The following is a 16,820-nucleotide window of genomic DNA, read 5'->3' as shown; positions in this document are numbered from 1 at the left end:
AAAAAAACCATCCCAATTAGAACCTGTGCTGTGTAGTTTATTTCATGGAATTAACCCATTCTGTCAAAGCCAAGGTTCCTTATCATCTGGGTAAAGATGGCTTAGAGTATGTGGACTAACAAAAAGAAAAAAATTGGAGAGAAAAACCGCAAAGAACTCCTATAGCTGCAATGTGAAAGGAATGGTTTCCCAGTCAAGGACAAGACTTCTTTATTTACTGTGTGTGTGTGTGTGTGTGTGTGTCTGCGAGTCTGTGTTTTTATGTATGTACGTGTGTACTGCACTGGAGACGGGGAGAGAATCCATCAGTACACAATGTACAGGAAGAGACTGCATTGCTTTTGGGCAAAGAAATGGACCATTAAGCCATCCTTTTATTGCCAGAACTGTAACCAGTTTCAAAGATGCATCCTCCACGCATAAACCTTGCAAACAAGGCCCATGTGTTGAGGAGTTATTTCTACAGGGTTTGGCTGGGTACAGTGGGAAAAAAAAGTAAAAGAATTGTAAATGGCCTACAATCCAAAAAGCTTCCTCATAATGCTTCCCACAGTTCTCAATTCCCATGAAGGATTGCAGGTGTGTTGACAAAGGACCGGCGTTTCTAAGATCGCTTAAGGAGTTTTTCCTGTTTATGCATCCACCGCCAGAAAAAAAAAACTAGGTTAGCGAATTGAAATTCAAACACGGATAAATTCTCCTCCTCAGCCTGCTCCTGGTCCACACGAAAAGTTACACTTTCCCGTCTGTTTGCGCGCAGTCACCAGTCACGAGTCTTCCCGTGACTAAATTGCCCGCCAGCGCTTTTTGAAGACGGACACGTTTCTCTTCGATTCCGCGGTGGAAAAAAAAAAGGGTGGCCATCTTGACTTTCTGAACTGCAGGGGTGTGATTGAGGGAGAAAAGATACAAAAGGTCAGAACCTCAACCTTCAGAAGCACAACATCTCTCCCTTTTTTTTTTTTTCCCCTCCCGCAAAAAGACTTAGCCCCAGCTAGTTATTATTTACGATGGGTAAATTTATGGAATAATTCCGGAGAGGAAGGTTACTTCCTTCCTCAAGGTGAAAATGGATACGTTTAGCACTTAATGAATTTGGCCCGGGCCTCTCCCCCCATATATCAGCATGTTATTAAGACGTTTTAAAATCCCATTATGGTGTTTCTCCTTGAACAAGTCACGGTTTTTATGGGGCTGCCCTGTCTTTAAATCTGACCTTTTTTAGCTCTGTTCCAGAATTGGACAGTAAAAAAAAAAAAGAAAAAAAAAGAGGAAAAATACATAGAGTGGAGGGGGGGAAAAAATTGCAAGTGGAAAAAAATGTTGATCTTAGACTCTTTCAGACATTTTTCAATGCTTGACTCGGGGAGCCACTGGAGACCAGTGTTTTGGAGCTATAAAAAGGTGCTTAGTTCCTGGCTACAGATGGCAGAGAGGCCCTTGAAGGATTCTAGATTGCTTTGCATATTTCGGTAATCTTGTCACAAATCGGCACAGATCTCCAGCCCCCTTTTTCATTAAAAAAAAAACCCCGCCTGCCGCCTTATTATTAAAGCAATTTGTTTTAGAGATAGGCACTGGGTTCCCCTCGGACTGAAACACAATGGGGTTATGGGAAAAGAGGAGAAAGGCTGGGGTTTTTTTTTTTCCTTTATCTTTTTTTTTTTTTTTTTTTTACTTTACTCCTCTTGGTTGACTGACATAATTAAATGAAATAGAATATTCTAATCCTTACATCTGACGCTTTTTTTTTGTTTCCAGTACCGACTCATTCGCAGTGTTTGATGGAACGGTTATGGTCTGTGGTTATCCGTGAACCTGCTGCGGTTGTCATCGAATCAGACACATTTTCTTTAGGGGGCGGGGGTGGGGGTGGGAGGGCGGTGGTATTCGAGAAGGGGGTGGGGGAGGAGCATTTCTGCCAAAGTTCTCAGAAGAGGAGACTATCCCCTGAAACGCTGCGATGAGGAAAAAGAAGGTAGAGGAGGTAGACAAAAGCGTGGCGTCCGACCCGCTCTGAGATGACAGGAGCGTCTAATCCGACGGACTCCATTCCCATCAGGCGCCAGTGGATTACCGCCAGGCTCCCGGCCGCGGAATTCGTCCCGGGCCAGTCGCTCTCTGCAGCCCCTGGGCCAGGGATCAATGCGGCCGCATCGATCCTAAATCCCCCCCCCCACCCCCCTACTCCATCCCCCTGCCCCTCACCCCCCCCCCCCACACACACCTCTCCTCTGGCCCTATTGAGTTTTATCGTCCGAGCGTTTCCTTCCCTGTCGTCGGGGTTGCCGGGGCGACGTGCGCAAACGCGGAGGCGGGGCAAACGGAGCGCGTCTTTCTCGGGCGATTTTGTCTGTCTCAATCTGGACTGCGGCGAGTTGGTTGTTTTTTTTTTTGCTGTTGTTGTTGTTGTTCCCCCCCCGCCCCCCCATTCCGATGTCGGCCTGACGCCCCACACACAAGCCGTTTACCCACGCGCAGCGGTTTGATTGATATCTGGAAGCAGCTCTGATTGTGTGTGGGATAGAGGCGGGGAGGGGACACTTTGGACTTGTAGCCTTGTGTTTGTGTGAGGGGGGGGGTGACACTTCAGGCCTGTAGCCTGTAGCCTTGTGTGTGTGTGTGGGAGAGGGGGGTGACATTTCAGGCCTGTAGCCCTGTGTTTGTGTCGGGGGGGATCTGATATTTCGGACTTGTAGCCTTGTGTTTGTGTGTGTGGGAGGAGGGCTGACATTTTGGGCCTGTAGCCTTGTTGCACTGGTGACGGTCTCTCACAGCGAAGCAACGCCGGCCTAACTCCCTCTCTCCTCCCCCCTCTCTCCTCTCTCTCTCTCTCTCTCTCTCTCTCTCTTCTCTCTCTCTCTCTCTCTCTCTCTCTCTCTCTCTCTCTCTCTCTCTCTCTCTCTCTCTCTCTCCTCTCTCTCTCTCTCTCTCTCTCTCTCTCTCTCTCTCAGATGACTCGGCCCATCCAGGTGAAGCCAGCAGACAGCGAGAGCCGTGGAGGTAGTCGTCTTCTTTTCGCCGCGCTTTTGTCGTTCTCTCTCTCTCTACCTCTTTCTCCCCCTGTCCCTTCATCTCTCTCTCTCTTTCTCGCCCCCCCTCGCTTTCGACGTCTCTCTTCCTGCCCTGTCGCTCTCTTTCTTTCTCTCTCCCTCGTCCTCTCCCTCTCTTTCTGTCTTTCTCTCCCCCACTTAATCTCTTCCTCCGTCTCTCTTTTCACTCTCTTGGTCTCTCTCTCTCTGTCTCTCCCCTCCTGCCTATCTTTCTCTTTCTCTGTCTCTTTCTTCCCCCCCTTTTCCTGTCTTTCTCTGTATCTTTTTCACTCACTCACTCTCTCTCTCTCTCTCCTCCCTCCTTTCCCCCATCCTCCTCTCTTGCTCTCATCTCTCTTTCCCCTCTGCTCTCTGTTCTGTCCGTTCCTGTCTGATGGATGCTGGGAGTGTTCATTTTAATTACACCGCTGGTGTTACTGGAATCTGCAGGGCGGGGGCAGCTACACCCCCCCCCCTCCCTCCCTGCGCCTCCCTGCGCCTCCCTGCCAAGCGAATGGCCATCGCACTGTAAATTTAAAAGTAATTAGCCAGCCCCCTGCCCCCCCCCGCCCAACCACCCACCCCACCCCACGCACACAAGAACCCCACCCCCCTGTAACTACTTTTGTCAAACGTGTGTGTCGGTTCTGTGTGAAACCGCGCGCGGTAAGAGGGGACGGCACAGAGGAGCGTGAGAGAGAGAGAGAGAGAGCGAGCGGCTCGCCCCAAACAGTCAATAAGATTAGCGGCGTCCCAAGATTAGCATTTCCTCCTCAAGTCTTAAATCCCGTCTCCCGCCCCTCCGCTGGTTCCCCCTCCTCTCGTTCGCTCGCGCTGTGAGGTCACATGCTGAACAGGAAACAGGAAATGATCCCTAAAGCAAAGAGGAGCGCGGCGCGTGCTGAACTTCCGGATCTTTCTTCGGTCGTGTCACGCGGCGTGCGGCGGAAGAAGGGGGGTGGGGGGGGGGCATGGCGGGGCGGGGTGGTCTTTTTCAAACAGCCGCACACATCAAGTCGTTCACCTCCAACGTGTGTGGAAGCGGGGGGCTCCTCACCTTGTCATGGAGGTTGAAAGCTGGTCCGACAGACAGATGCTCTGTTTCCAGAGTCTTACCTCAATACCCCTCCTCCCCGCTTTTGGGGATGCATTATGGCCTCGCCCCCCCTTCCCTAACCCCGCCCGGCCGGGCTGTCAGGCTGAGGTGATCTGCGGAGGACGGACCCGGCCGGAGAGACGGATGGATGGATGGAGGGAGGGAGGGAGGGAGGGAGCGGGGGAGGATTTCTGGTCGTGTGCGCGGCACAGGGGCCGAACCCAAGGCTCAGACAGCGGAGGCAGGCGGAGCAGGCCTTGTGCAGGGGGGGGATTGATGCTCCATAAAGCCCCATTGATTTAGCCGTCACGGCGGCGTGTGTTCGCATTAACGGGGACGCTCGGCTGCCGTCTCACAGCCCTGCGAGCGTAACCCGGGGTTTTTAAGGCTCCCAAGACCGCCCCTGTGCCCCCGGGCCCCGGTCGCAGCCGCAGCGGCTCTCGGTGGAGGGGGGGGTGGGGCGGACCGACCCGACCGCACCCCCGCACCCCGCAGACCAGCCAGGACGGGGCGGAACCGAACGAGCGTTGGGAGTCCGGGCGCCGGAGCCGCACGTCATTTTAAATGAACAGCCGCGAGCGTCGCCACGGGAACGATGGAGCACCGCGCCGACGCGACTCTGAACGTTCCGGAGCGGGGCCCCCCTGCCCCGAGCCCCGTGTGTGACCGGCCCCTGATTTAGCTTCGCCTCCTCAGCCTGGCTGTGCCTCTCCACCTCCTGGACGTTCCTCACCCCCCCACCCCCTCCCACCCCCCACACGCACTCCCCCCCAACCCGCCCCCCCCGTGCCACAGGATCCGGTGCGAGGTCTTAATTATACTTCTCGGGCCCGTGAGGCGACACCAGGGATGGACCCCCCATTCCTCTGGGGGAAGGGGGGAGAGGAGAGGAGGGGTGCGGAGGCGGGGGGGGGTGCGCTGGTTCTGGGCTCTCGTTCCACAGCCGTCCCTCATTAAGCGCTAATTAATCTCATTAAGAGGAGTCGAGGTCAGAGCACCTGCGTTTCAAAAGTCGATTGGAAGGTACCTGCGTAGCCGCCAGGAAATGCAGCCCGCGTGGACCTGCTGTTGGCGGGTGTTAGAGGCTACAGAACAGACCCCGATCCCTAACTCAAGGTTTCCATTCGCTTGAGTTTACAGAACAAATACAGCGGGCAGGGGCATAGGCTCTGTCACCTGATTGGCTCAGTGTCAGTTTTAATTAATCTCATTGGTGGAATACACGTCCATTTTGTTTCTGATACCACACAGCGTGCTACCTGCTTGCTATATTGAGATTCAGGACTTTATGAAGGCTTCTGGATATTTGGTAAAAAAGAAATCACAACCATCAGAAGATTTAACAGAAAAAACTATCCAAATAAATAAATGTGAAAACCATTATCATTAACCGTTGTAACCTAATCCATTATGCTGTCTGGAAAGAACCCATGACTGAAACACATTTGCCAAAAATAGGTTCTGTTAAAATAATTATAAAACTCAGTTGGAATGCTGCATTAATTGTTAATGATAGTGGTGTGCAGCAGAAAGGTCAATATGACATTTACACTGTAATGGGGTCCCGAAAAACAGGTCCAGGAATTCAGCGATATTTCACGCCATTAAATTGAAATTTAATCTTTCGGTAACGACTGTCTCGCCCCCCTGCTGTCGCATGTAATAGCGCTGTCTTGGGCACGTACATGCTTAGCTCGTAATCTGTCAATACGATGTTTTAACGGGATTTAAACGGTTAAACACCGTTACACGATAAGACGAAACGTCGGCACCGGACAGCTCGCCTCGCGCTTCGTTGTCTGCCGATCGCACGCGGTCGTTCAGTCGTTTTAAAAAGCGTCTGTTTGTCTCGTTGCTAAATCTATAAGCGCTGAGGGATGGTTGCTAGGCGATCGCGGGCACCATTGATTCGAAGCTGTCAGCCCACACTTCGCAATCAGCACGTTGGAAGTTGGCAGTTTTCTTGAAAAAATAAATAAATAAAATAATATAAAATCTTGCAAATAAATGGCTAAACGTCCCACCCCCGCGGTAGTGCTAGCTAGTCAGTGGTGAACCCCCCCCCCCCTGACCCGCACAGTTATTACGGGTCAGCTAGTCAGCTAGCCAGAGCCGAGCCCGATCTACAGCCCGCCGGTAGTAGGTCCCGTTAGAACGTTAGGCCCCGCCTCTGTATCGGCGTGTGTCTGTTTTCTGACCTAAAGGGCGCGGGGGGTTTGGGGGGTTTGGAGTGGGGGTTTGGGGGGTGTAGGGATGGAGGGGCCGGTCCCGTTCCCCTGAAGCACTCCCCCGTGCGTCCTGCGTGAAGCGGATTGATTTTATTTCACGATGACTGGCGTTGACTGGACATTGAGGCTGTCGCTGTGTGTGTCTTTTCGAGGGGGGGGGGGCGTTCGATGTCTCTGCCGAGGCCTCGCGGGTCTCACTCGGGACAGGGTCAGCTTTCACCGCTTTTTATTTTTCTTCCTCTTCCCCCCCCCTCCCCGTTCCTCTTTCCGCCAACAGCGTCCGGCTTGCGGAGGGGGTGACGTTTGCTTTCGCGCTCTTAATTTTCCCGTCTCCCTCCCCCCTGCGCCCCCCTAACGCCTGGCCCATAAGGGCACGGTTGCATTGCCCCCCCCCCCCCCCCCCCCCACCCCACTCTGCCAGGAGGGTGTGGCCCGGCACGCCCATGAGCTGGAGTCTGGGGTTAGACCCGGGGGGGCCTGCCGTCCCGAATTGAACGCTCCTCCCCCCCTCACTCTCGCAAATAAAATGGAGTCGCGCAGCCCCCACCCCCACCCCCGGTAGCTCGGCCACGCGGCCCCCGCCTCCAAGGCCGCCGTGCTTGTCTGAAGGACGGGGGGGGGAGTCGGGGGAGGGGGGACATAAAACAGGCGAACAAAAAAAACGGAAAAAAAAGACGGAGAACCATTGAGATGTGACAACAATGGAATAAACAGAACAGATTGTTACAAGCGTTTGACAAAGAAATAACAATATGGGGGTTGGGGGAGGGGAGGGGGAGGGGGAGGGGGGGGTGGGCATTTACATGTGCACCGCTTGTACTCGTCAAGTTTGGCAGCTGTTTTTTTATTTTATTTATTTATTTATTTATTTATTTATTTATTTATTTATTTATTTATTTATTTTGTGAGAAACGCAACTCGGGGGCAATCAGACGGCTGGGAGCTTGCATGTCGTTCGCCTCACTCTCCGCTGAAGACGTAGCCCGGCCATGACAGCGTGCCTCAGCGAAGGAGCGATCGTGACTCCTGGCTCCAGTGACCTCACACGGCAGCAAGCCTGCTGCTTTAACAGGGAAGAGAGGGATGGAGGGACTGAGGGAGGGAGGGAGAGAGAGACAGAGGGAGAGAGAGAGAGAGAGAAGTGCGTATCTTTTTTTTTCCTGTAGAGAAAATAAAACCGTAGATTATCGAGATAATGCGCTTGGGTGGGCGTAAACGCAAAGGCTGAAGTGCACCGGTGCACTCTGGGGGATAACGGGCTCGCCAAATCCGTCGGTTGGGCCGGGAGTCGGGTCGCACGTTTAAAAAAATCTTGTTTCCGGACCGAATCCCCTCTTTTTGTCATAAATAATATTTATACGCCGTCCCTTCGGGGGTTCCCCCCCCCCCGCCTCGCTGACCGCCAGGCCCCATTAAACATGTCCGCCCCCTGGGGGAGAAAACCGCCAACTCTCAATCCGTGATACGCGGCCGCCTGCCTGGCCAGGGGTTTGATACGCCGCTGTGGCACGTTCTGTGATACGATCCCGTCTCTGCATGCCACCTTCCCCGCTGCCCCTCCTGTCTAAATACGGGTAGAGAAACACACAGGGTGCGTGGAAATCCGGTTCGCTCTCCTTAAAAAAATGTCTGACTTCCAAATTCCCGTCGGTCCTGGAGCGCTCGTCCAAATCACAGACGATGAAAAAAAAAAAAAAGATTCGATGTATTTTACCGCCTTATGGCAAGAATATTCTGGGAAATGGCTGTTATTATTTCCGGTGAGAGGGAAGGGAACATAGATTTAGGAAACGTTTCTTTAAACCGTAAAAAAATAATTTTAGTCTATTTAATCAGCTTTAAAAGTCTTTAAAATTAAGATAAATATAAAAATAAAAAATACAAACACACACGACGCATAGAATGCCCCTGACGGGCGGGCGGTGATGTCACAACCGCAGCCGGTGATGTAATGCTTCTGCTCTCTCGCTCTCTGACGAGCGAGCTTCGCACGCCCACACGCACACGCCCACCCACGCGTGCCCGAGGAATTCGTTTCCAGGCGGCGGGGCCCAGGAACAGCGCGGGGCCAGGAAAGGTCAGCGTCGAACACGCGAACGCAAAGGTCGGAAACGATGTTCGCTTCTCCTCTGGCTGCGTGCGGTAATCCCGGGGAGCAGATTGGGTCCGGGGCGAGGGGCGGGGCTGCGGGGCTGCGGGGCTGCGGGGGGAGGGGGGGGTGTACGCGCGCGGGACTAGGGGCTTGTCGCTCGGCGCAAGGTTACCCAGTCAGCGCCGCCGCCCACCGCACCCCCACCGCACCCCCGCCTGGCCCTCCGCTGTCACCTCCAATAGCAGCGCCCCCCTTATCACCCCGACGATCACCTTGAGAAACAAACATGTCTGCCCGTACCGCCGGAACGTATGCCGCCTCCCCCCCGCCCCCGTGTGATGACCTGTAATACCCAATGCCCTGTGTTCATCGCTGTTCCCCCCATTTTCCTCATGCTGCTCCCGCCCCCCCTCCCCCTTTTGTACTTGGCGGTATTTTGAATATCGTGTCTTTTTCCCCTTGAGTCTATAAAGTGTCCTTGGGCTACTAAAAAGAGCTATGTAATAAAATATTTATTATTATTATTTATATTTTTCTTTCTACAGGGAAAATACAATATATTGATAGATAGATAGATAGATAAATAGACAGACAGACAGACAGTAAAATGTACAGTGTTGATTCAACTCTAAACAGAGTATTCCATACAAGGGAAATGTTTTTTTGTAAATCTGGTATTTCTTTTATTGGTCCATTTAGTTTATCAATGTTTATTCTACAAAAATGTCTGCAGATATTGACATTTCCTTTGGAAACCATAATTGGATAAAACTTGTGCAATTAATTGTGTTTAATCTTGTAGCAGCACAATTGAATCGTCTGTGTCGAACTATTCTGGACAAACAATGTAATTTGTACGGTTCTAGCCAGAAATATGAATTTGGAGTGGATAAATACTGTGCAGTAATGTTCGGAACTGTGTCAAATCTGCGTGGCCTTGGTGCTGAATAGAAGCGAGATTTTATGCAACAATGTGGAGCCAATAGCTTTGTCTGTCCGAGTTTCCAGTTATTCGGATTTCTCTGGTGGTAGGCCTATATGGAGCTGCAGACAAATCTCTATGTGGTCGCCCTCAAGCTAGACAGCTGCATTTTGAACGTGACTTCTATCATTGCTTGGCTGTAAGTTATGCGCCTCGTGAACCCTTGCGTTAGCAACTGTTGCTATGTGCCACTGCGTAATTCTACATGTTAATTATGACTGCCTTAGTACAATTGTCGCTGTGTGTTAAGAACTGCAGTGTATTTTTTTTCTAACTGAGAGTTTGCGTCAGTGTATTTGGGCAATACTGTTGTTCAATAGCGTATTCAATCAGACTGTGAGTTAGCGTGAGTGTAATGGTGCTTTGTGTTTAATAGTGTACTAATTCGGACTGTGAGATAGCACCAATGTAATGGCACTCTGTGTTATTGTGTTGTATTCAGTGGGACTGTGAGTTAGCGCTAGCGTATTGGCGCTCTGTGTTATTGTGTTGTATTCAGTGGGACTGTGAGTTAGCGCTAGTGTAATGGTGCTCTGTGTTATTGTGTTGTATTCAGTGGGACTGTGAGTTAGCGCTGTATGGTCTCTGTGTATGGTGTATTCAGTGGGCTGTGAGTTAGCGCTCAGGATGTAGCGTAGTTTGTGTTGTATTCAGTGGGACTGTGAGTTAGCGCTAGGTGTTATGTTGATCAGGGACTGTGAGTTAGCTAGCGTGTTCTGTGTTGTATTCAGTGGGACTGTGAGTTAGCGCTAGCGTGTTATTGTGTTGTATTCAGTGGGACTGTGAGTTAGCGCTAGCGTGTTACTGTGTTGTATTCAGTGGGACTGTGAGTTAGCGCTAGCGTGTTACTGTGTTGTATTCAGTGGGACTGTGAGTTAGCGCTAGCGTGTTATTGTGTTGTATTCAGTGGGACTGTGAGTTAGCGCTAGCTGTTATTGTGTTGTATTCAGTGGGACTGTGAGTTAGCGCTAGCGTGTTATTGTGTTGTATTCAGTGGGACTGTGAGTTAGCGCTAGCGTGTTACTGTGTTGTATTCAGTGGGACTGTGATTAGGCGATTTTTGTTCAGCGCTGCTAGCGTGTACTGTGTGTATTCAGTGGGACTGGTGAGTAGCGCTAGCGTGTTACTGTGATCATGGACTGTGCTCTAGCGCTAGCTGTACTCTGTTTAGAGTGGACTATTAGCGCTGGGTACAGTTGTTCGTGGAGGTAGAAGAGAGCAGGGTATAGCGTGTGTATTGTGGACAGGGGAGTGAGGTAGCGTAGGGTAGTGGATAGGGGACTGGGGGTTGGTAGATGTGAGGTGTTGTAGTCAGGGATGGAGTGAGCGCAGCGTGTTGGTATGGGGATGTGAGTAGGCAGGTGATGGTATCAGTGGGACTGTGAGTAGGCTAGGTGAGTGTAAGGGGACGTGAGGAGCGAGATGTATGGGCAGGGGAGGTGAGAGGAGGGAGGAGGCAGGGGATGGAGGTTTAGACTCCAGATGGGGATCAGGGGATGTGAGGACCGTGTTACTGTGTTGTATTCAGTGGGACTGTGAGTTAGCGCTAGCGTGTTACTGTGTTGTATTCAGTGGGTCTGTGAGTTAGCACTAGTGTGTTACTGTGTTGTATTCAGTGGGACTGTGAGTTAGCGCTAGCGTCATAGCGCTCTGTGTTATTGTGCTGTATTCAGTGGGACTGTGAGTTAGTGCTAGCGTGTTACTGTGTTGTACTCAGTGGGACTGTGAGTTAGCGCTAGCATGTTATTGTGTTGTATTCATTCGCGCGGCGACGTAGCGGCAGCCTCCCCATGACAGGCCTCGGCTCTCTGTGATTGCAGGGAGTCTGAAGGAGAGGCTCCGGGGCAGCTGATTGGACGGCAGGGTCAGTAAGAGCGCAGCCAATCCACCGCAATCACTCGTCTGCTCCCTCTCAGCGCTAATGACACTCCTTCATAACGAGCCCTGCTCATCAGACCCACCCCCCCCCTCCCCCCCCCTCCCGGAGGTCACAGGCAGTCGTGCGGGAGGGTAGAGGAGAGAAGAGGGGGAGAGAAGAGGGAGGGGAGGGGAGGAGAGGGTGGGGAGGGGAGGGGAGGGGTGGGAGGGGTGGGGAGGGGAGGAGGGTGGGGAGAGGAGTGGAGGGGGGAGAGAAGAGGAGGGATAAAAGAGGGAGGGGAGGGGAGGAGGGTGGGGGAGAGGGGTGGAGGGGGGAGAGAAGATAGGGGAGAGAAGGGATGAAGGGAGGGGAGATAAGAGAGGTGAGGAGGGGAGGGGAGCGGAGAGGAGAGGGAGAGAGAAGAGGGAGGGGAGGGGAGGGCAGGGGAGGATGGAGGAGAGGAGGGAGGGGAGAGGAGTGGAGGGTAAGAGCTCCAGATGGGGCAGGGCAGGGTAGGGGGGACCGGTGGAGATAGTGCCTTCACCAGCAGAGGGAAAGAAGGGGTTAGGGAGGAGTGTATGGATCAGCTCAGAAGTATTGAGCGAAGACATAATACCCACCCCCCTCCCCCTCGCCCCCCCACTACCCGAACTCTCTGCAGAGGTGAAAGTGTGTCAGGTGTTTATGAGTCTGTGGCGTGGAGTAAGGAGAGAGGGAGAGGGGAGGGAGGGGAGGAGGGAGAGGGAGAGGAGAGGGAGGGAGGAGAGGGAGGGGGGAGGGGAGAGAGAGAGAGGGAGAGAGGGAGAGGAGAAGAGAGAGAGAGAGCTTTGAGGAACCCTACTGTAAACAGAGCGTGGAATTCGGGCGTGCGTTGTGGAGGGCGAGAGCGGGGCGGAGGGCAGGAGATCCGTCTCCTCAGACAGGGGCGCGCTTCAAACCGCACGTTTCTCCCCCCCCCCCACACTGGCCCCTTCCCAACATCGGATTTTCTGCCCCAGTTTCACCGAGCCGCTGCTCCCTCCATCCCTCATCCTGCTCCCAGCCAAGCGTCCCCGTTTCCAGCACTGTCTTAGTCTGTTAGAGACCGCACCTGCCTGTGCACCTCAGTGCAGTGAGTACGAGAGAATACACACACACACACACGCACACACACACACACACAGTAACTCAGTGCAGTCAGTACGAGCAAACACACACACACAGTACCCCAGTGCAGTGAGTACGAGCAAATACACACACACACACACACACACACAGTAACCCAGTGCAGTGAGTACGAGCAAATACACACACACACACACACACACAGTAACCCAGTGCAGTGAGTACGAGCATACAACACACAACACACACTACCAGCATGAGTCGAGCAATACACACACACACACACACACAGTAACCCATGCAGTGGTATGAGCAAATACACACACACACACACACACACAGTACCCAGTGCATGAACACACATAGACACCACTACACAGGTACCAGTGAGTGAGTACAGCAATACACACACAACACACACACCCACACACACACACACACACACACACACACAGACAAATACAAAATCTCCCTCTCTCCCTCTGTCGCTCTCTGTCCTTCTTTCTCTCTCTCTCAAAGGTATGCACAGTTCCGTCCCCATGGTTTCTCTTTGTGGTCGCTTCCGCTCGGCGGGAGCCCTTTGTGATGCATCGGCAGGTGAACAGGGGTTCGGGCTCTTTGTGTCCTTTGTGAGGGACGCCGTCCTTCGCGCTTCGCGATTGTGAGAACTTTTTTTTTTGTGTTCTGTTGATTCGGGTACCTATGGTCTGAGTGAAAATATGGAAAATGACCATCGCCTGATTTCGTGCCAGGAACAGAAACTAATCTAAAAAGCAAAAACGAAACCCCCCCCCCCCAACTCCCGACATTACAGAACGCTGCAATGCTAAGAGTTACTGTTAGCCCAAAGGAGATTCTCTTCAACCAGCAAGATCCCCTCTAACCCCTACTAACACCGAGGAGCCCCTGGGACCGCAGAGCAGTGACGGAGAGGCCGTTCGAATCGGCCGAACGATCACACAACACAAACAAAATGACACCGCCTGCCGGAACGAAGGCCCAAAGCGAACCGGCACTCTGTCAGGCCCCCGGAGATAGGATGCGCAGTGGTTAGACTACCTGACCACAGTGAGAAAAGAAAAAAAAACATTTAACAAAGAATCACACCGAAAAGTACAGACTCAGCAAGCAAGCCAGAGCCTGGACAGAGAGGGTGTGGCCTCTCCAGCAAGGCCAGGCAGCCCAAGGAGGACGTTCCGTGACTCCATCTGTCCGTTAACCCTTTGAAGTGTGGGCTTTTTTTGGAACGTTCTTTCAAGGTTCTAAGTCGTGTGTTCTAGAACTCCACTGTGTGCAGTTACCAGTAGTGATTGTTACATCAGCATTAGAATGCTCAGTTACCAGTAGTGATTGTGACTTCAGCATTAGAATGCTCAGTTACCAGTAGCGATTGTGACATCAGCATTAGAATGCTGTTACCAGTAGTGATTGTGACATCAGCGCTAGAATGTTCAGTTACCAGTAGCGATTGTGACATCAGCATTAGAATGCTCAGTAAAGGCAGTAGTCTGACTTACTTCTTGACATCAAGATTTTAAGAACGAAATCTATTCCAATGTAGGTGTATTATTACTACAGACATATTAGAATATGTGAATTACAGTGTTGGTGTGTGTTATTTTAGCTTGAAGCTCAGCTTAAACACGATATGTAATCAGTTGATAGATGCTCATTGTAAGAGGAGAGTCCTTGTTACTCTACCTTTCCTTTGAACCATCTTCTAAGATTTTAAAGAACAGGAAATCTTATTCCTTCTTAATTAGTCCAGGTGTATTATTAACTACAGTACATAATTATGTATTATTAATTTTGGTTGAATTAACAGTGTTATTTTTAAAGCTTTGCCAAGATACAGCATTAAAACACGTATTAAAATGTTCAGTATTCAGTTGATAGAGTATGCGTTATCCTGATAGAGTACGTGTGAGTCCTTTTGGATCTGTAGAATCTCTGTGAGAGGAGAATTAACGCTGAGCATTGTACTAGCAAGTTTAAACTTAAATAAACAGAAAGAGGGGGGAGGGAGTGGAGGAGAGAGAGAGAGGACATTAAAACCTACCCTGCAGGGTATCGCTAAAGATTCCTGTTGTATCTGAGTATATCTATGACTGTCTTTTCACGACGACGCAGTAACCCGCAGATCGCGCATTGCCACTTTCATGCCGTGCGACGCGGGGATTTTTAGCTTTAGACGACCGATACGATAACAAACCGTTTAAAGAAAATGACATGCCGGCTCAAGACACATTTAGATGTTCTGAAAACGCTTTTAAAAAAGCACACATCATAACCCTAATGGAATCTGGCTGAGGATTTTTGTTGGTAGGCAGCCTAACAGCCTGAAGAGCCACTGCTGTTATTTATGTTTTTATTCTTTTTTTTTTTTAGCTGTGCCTCGCTTCCTAATTCCCATGAACCCCCTCTTCTGTGTGCCCGTCACTCCTCGCAGGCTTACCTCACTGGAACCGAGCGGCGCCCCCCCCCCCCAAATCCCCCATCCCTTTTTATAACCGCTGTGCGCCGCGTATCAGAGAGGATTGTGGGACGTCATGTGAAACCAATGGGGAAATTGACAGTTTGCGGAAGCCCTCAGAAGCTTCCCCAAAAGCGTGGAGCTGTCCTGATTGTACCCTCCATGCTCGAGTCCGATTCCCTTTCAATTCTGCCCGAAAAGAAACCCCTCTTTCCCGTGCGTAGCTCTGAAACATCTCACACATTCTAACCCCCACTCTCCCCCAGTCCCAAACCCCTCTCCCCCAAGTCCCAAACCCCCTCTCCCCTGTCTCTTTGAAGCCCACTCACTATCCTTCACAGATACATTATATATGATCCCTACGACCCTAAAATGAACCTCCACTGCGGGAGGTCACATACGGTCATATGGATAGAGAGAATATGGAGAAAGGAGGCTTCGATCTACTGCTAATGCACCAGACACAGGGAGATGAACCACCCCACCCACCCCCCACCCCCATTGGCCCATTGGGCTGCTGGGTACCTATACACGGCCACAGGGGGACAGAGAACACCCACCAGGCTGTGAAATAACAGCACTGGAGATTGGGATGGGATGGGATGAGATGTGATGGGATGGGATGGGGGGGGGAGAGAGATGCATATTTGAGTGCTGTGGGAACGCTGCAGTCAGTGAGGGGGGGGGCGTGCGGACCCTCTGCTGTGCCGGACTGACCGAGCCGGGAGAGCTCTGACACCACGGGGTGTATGTATGTGAATACCTGGGCAGGGTACCGGGCCTACAGAGGGGTTCTGCCTCCGTCGCATCCTCCATTTCCTCTCATCACCGGGCCGCTCGCCGCATTCGCCGCGGTGTAGTGGCGCGGCCAGACAACCGCGTGTCACCGTTTCCTGTCCGGCGTCCGGGACGACCGCAGGCACCGGTGCGCGGCTTTCAAGCTGGGGGTGAGGGGGGAGTGCTAACTAGCGCATCCCGAAAACGCCCCGGCTTCTGAGGGGCGATGGGCGAGCTGAAACGTGCCCGTTGGATGATTGCCTCTTTGCAATGAACATGAAGGTCCGGGAACACAAAAACACCCCCCCCACCCCACCCACCCACCCATTCCCACCCCCCGGCTACGGGAACTATGACCCGACTTTCTGAACCGAATTTACAGAACGTGAACTTCAAAGGGTGCTTTGATGGTGGTGGTGGTGGGGGGGGGGGGAGAGTTATTGGGGAGAGGTGAGAGCAAGTCGCGCCTTTTTTGCGGTCCAGATTAGCTTAGCGCAAGGCGAGCGTGAACCCCATCCCAGAGGTCCCGCGCATTAAAATGGCGTAAATCCTCGTTTGAGGGGTGAGAAATGTAATCAGCGGCGAAAATCGCTGTTTTAAGATTACAAGCTCGCGCTCAGTTCTCATCCCGCCCCCTTCCCCTGTACATAAATATCCGCGGAGCAAACGGTACGTTTCTATCGGTTTTCCGGGGATTCATTTTTCAGGTTTCAAATTATATCTATAAACTTCCACTTGGCAGCGTCTTCTGCCTTTAGATGGCCATTGTACAGTACATTGATTTCCATGAATGTGTTCGCTGCGTTAGAATACCAGCAATGAATCTAAATAACAACCCTCGATTCCCCCTCCCCAATATGTTCTAATGATTATGTGGATAGCCGGATTATAGGCAGTGGACTCGGTGCTGGGTGTGCAGGCGTCACTGGGGGACTGTCCGCGTGCTTGTTGTGCAGAGTTATGTTTTTAAGCACTAATAACACTGGCAGAGGACCTCTAGCAGTCATTAGCGTACCCACCAAAACAGATGACCTTGCACATTACTGCTATAATAAAACAAACATTCATTTTTAAGCTATTGATTTCTTTCCTTTTTTTTTTTTCCCTCTTCCCTACTCTGTGCTAGTGATATACATAGGTCGGCTGTCTGCGGAGTGGTCTTTGGACATATTGTGGTC

At 51.6% G+C, this 16,820-nt stretch overlaps 1 protein-coding gene across 11 annotated transcripts in view; it reads left to right on the top strand.

Annotated features, from left to right (window-relative positions):
• Positions 1-16,820, top strand: part of celf5a (cugbp, Elav-like family member 5a) — a 211,163-nt gene that overhangs the window by 117,049 nt on the left and 77,294 nt on the right. For all 11 annotated transcript variants that reach the window (XM_064330269.1, XM_064330266.1, XM_064330265.1 and 8 more), the window contains exon 3: positions 2,955-3,003. In XM_064330269.1, coding sequence (XP_064186339.1) covers positions 2,955-3,003 — 49 coding nt within the window. The remainder of the gene's footprint in view (positions 1-2,954; positions 3,004-16,820) is intronic.

This window comes from Anguilla rostrata, chromosome 4 (assembly GCF_018555375.3).
Source record: "Anguilla rostrata isolate EN2019 chromosome 4, ASM1855537v3, whole genome shotgun sequence".
Lineage (NCBI taxonomy): Eukaryota > Metazoa > Chordata > Actinopteri > Anguilliformes > Anguillidae > Anguilla > Anguilla rostrata.
The sequence above is the reverse complement of the archived record's forward strand: the minus strand, read 5'-3'. Positions and strand labels throughout refer to the sequence as shown.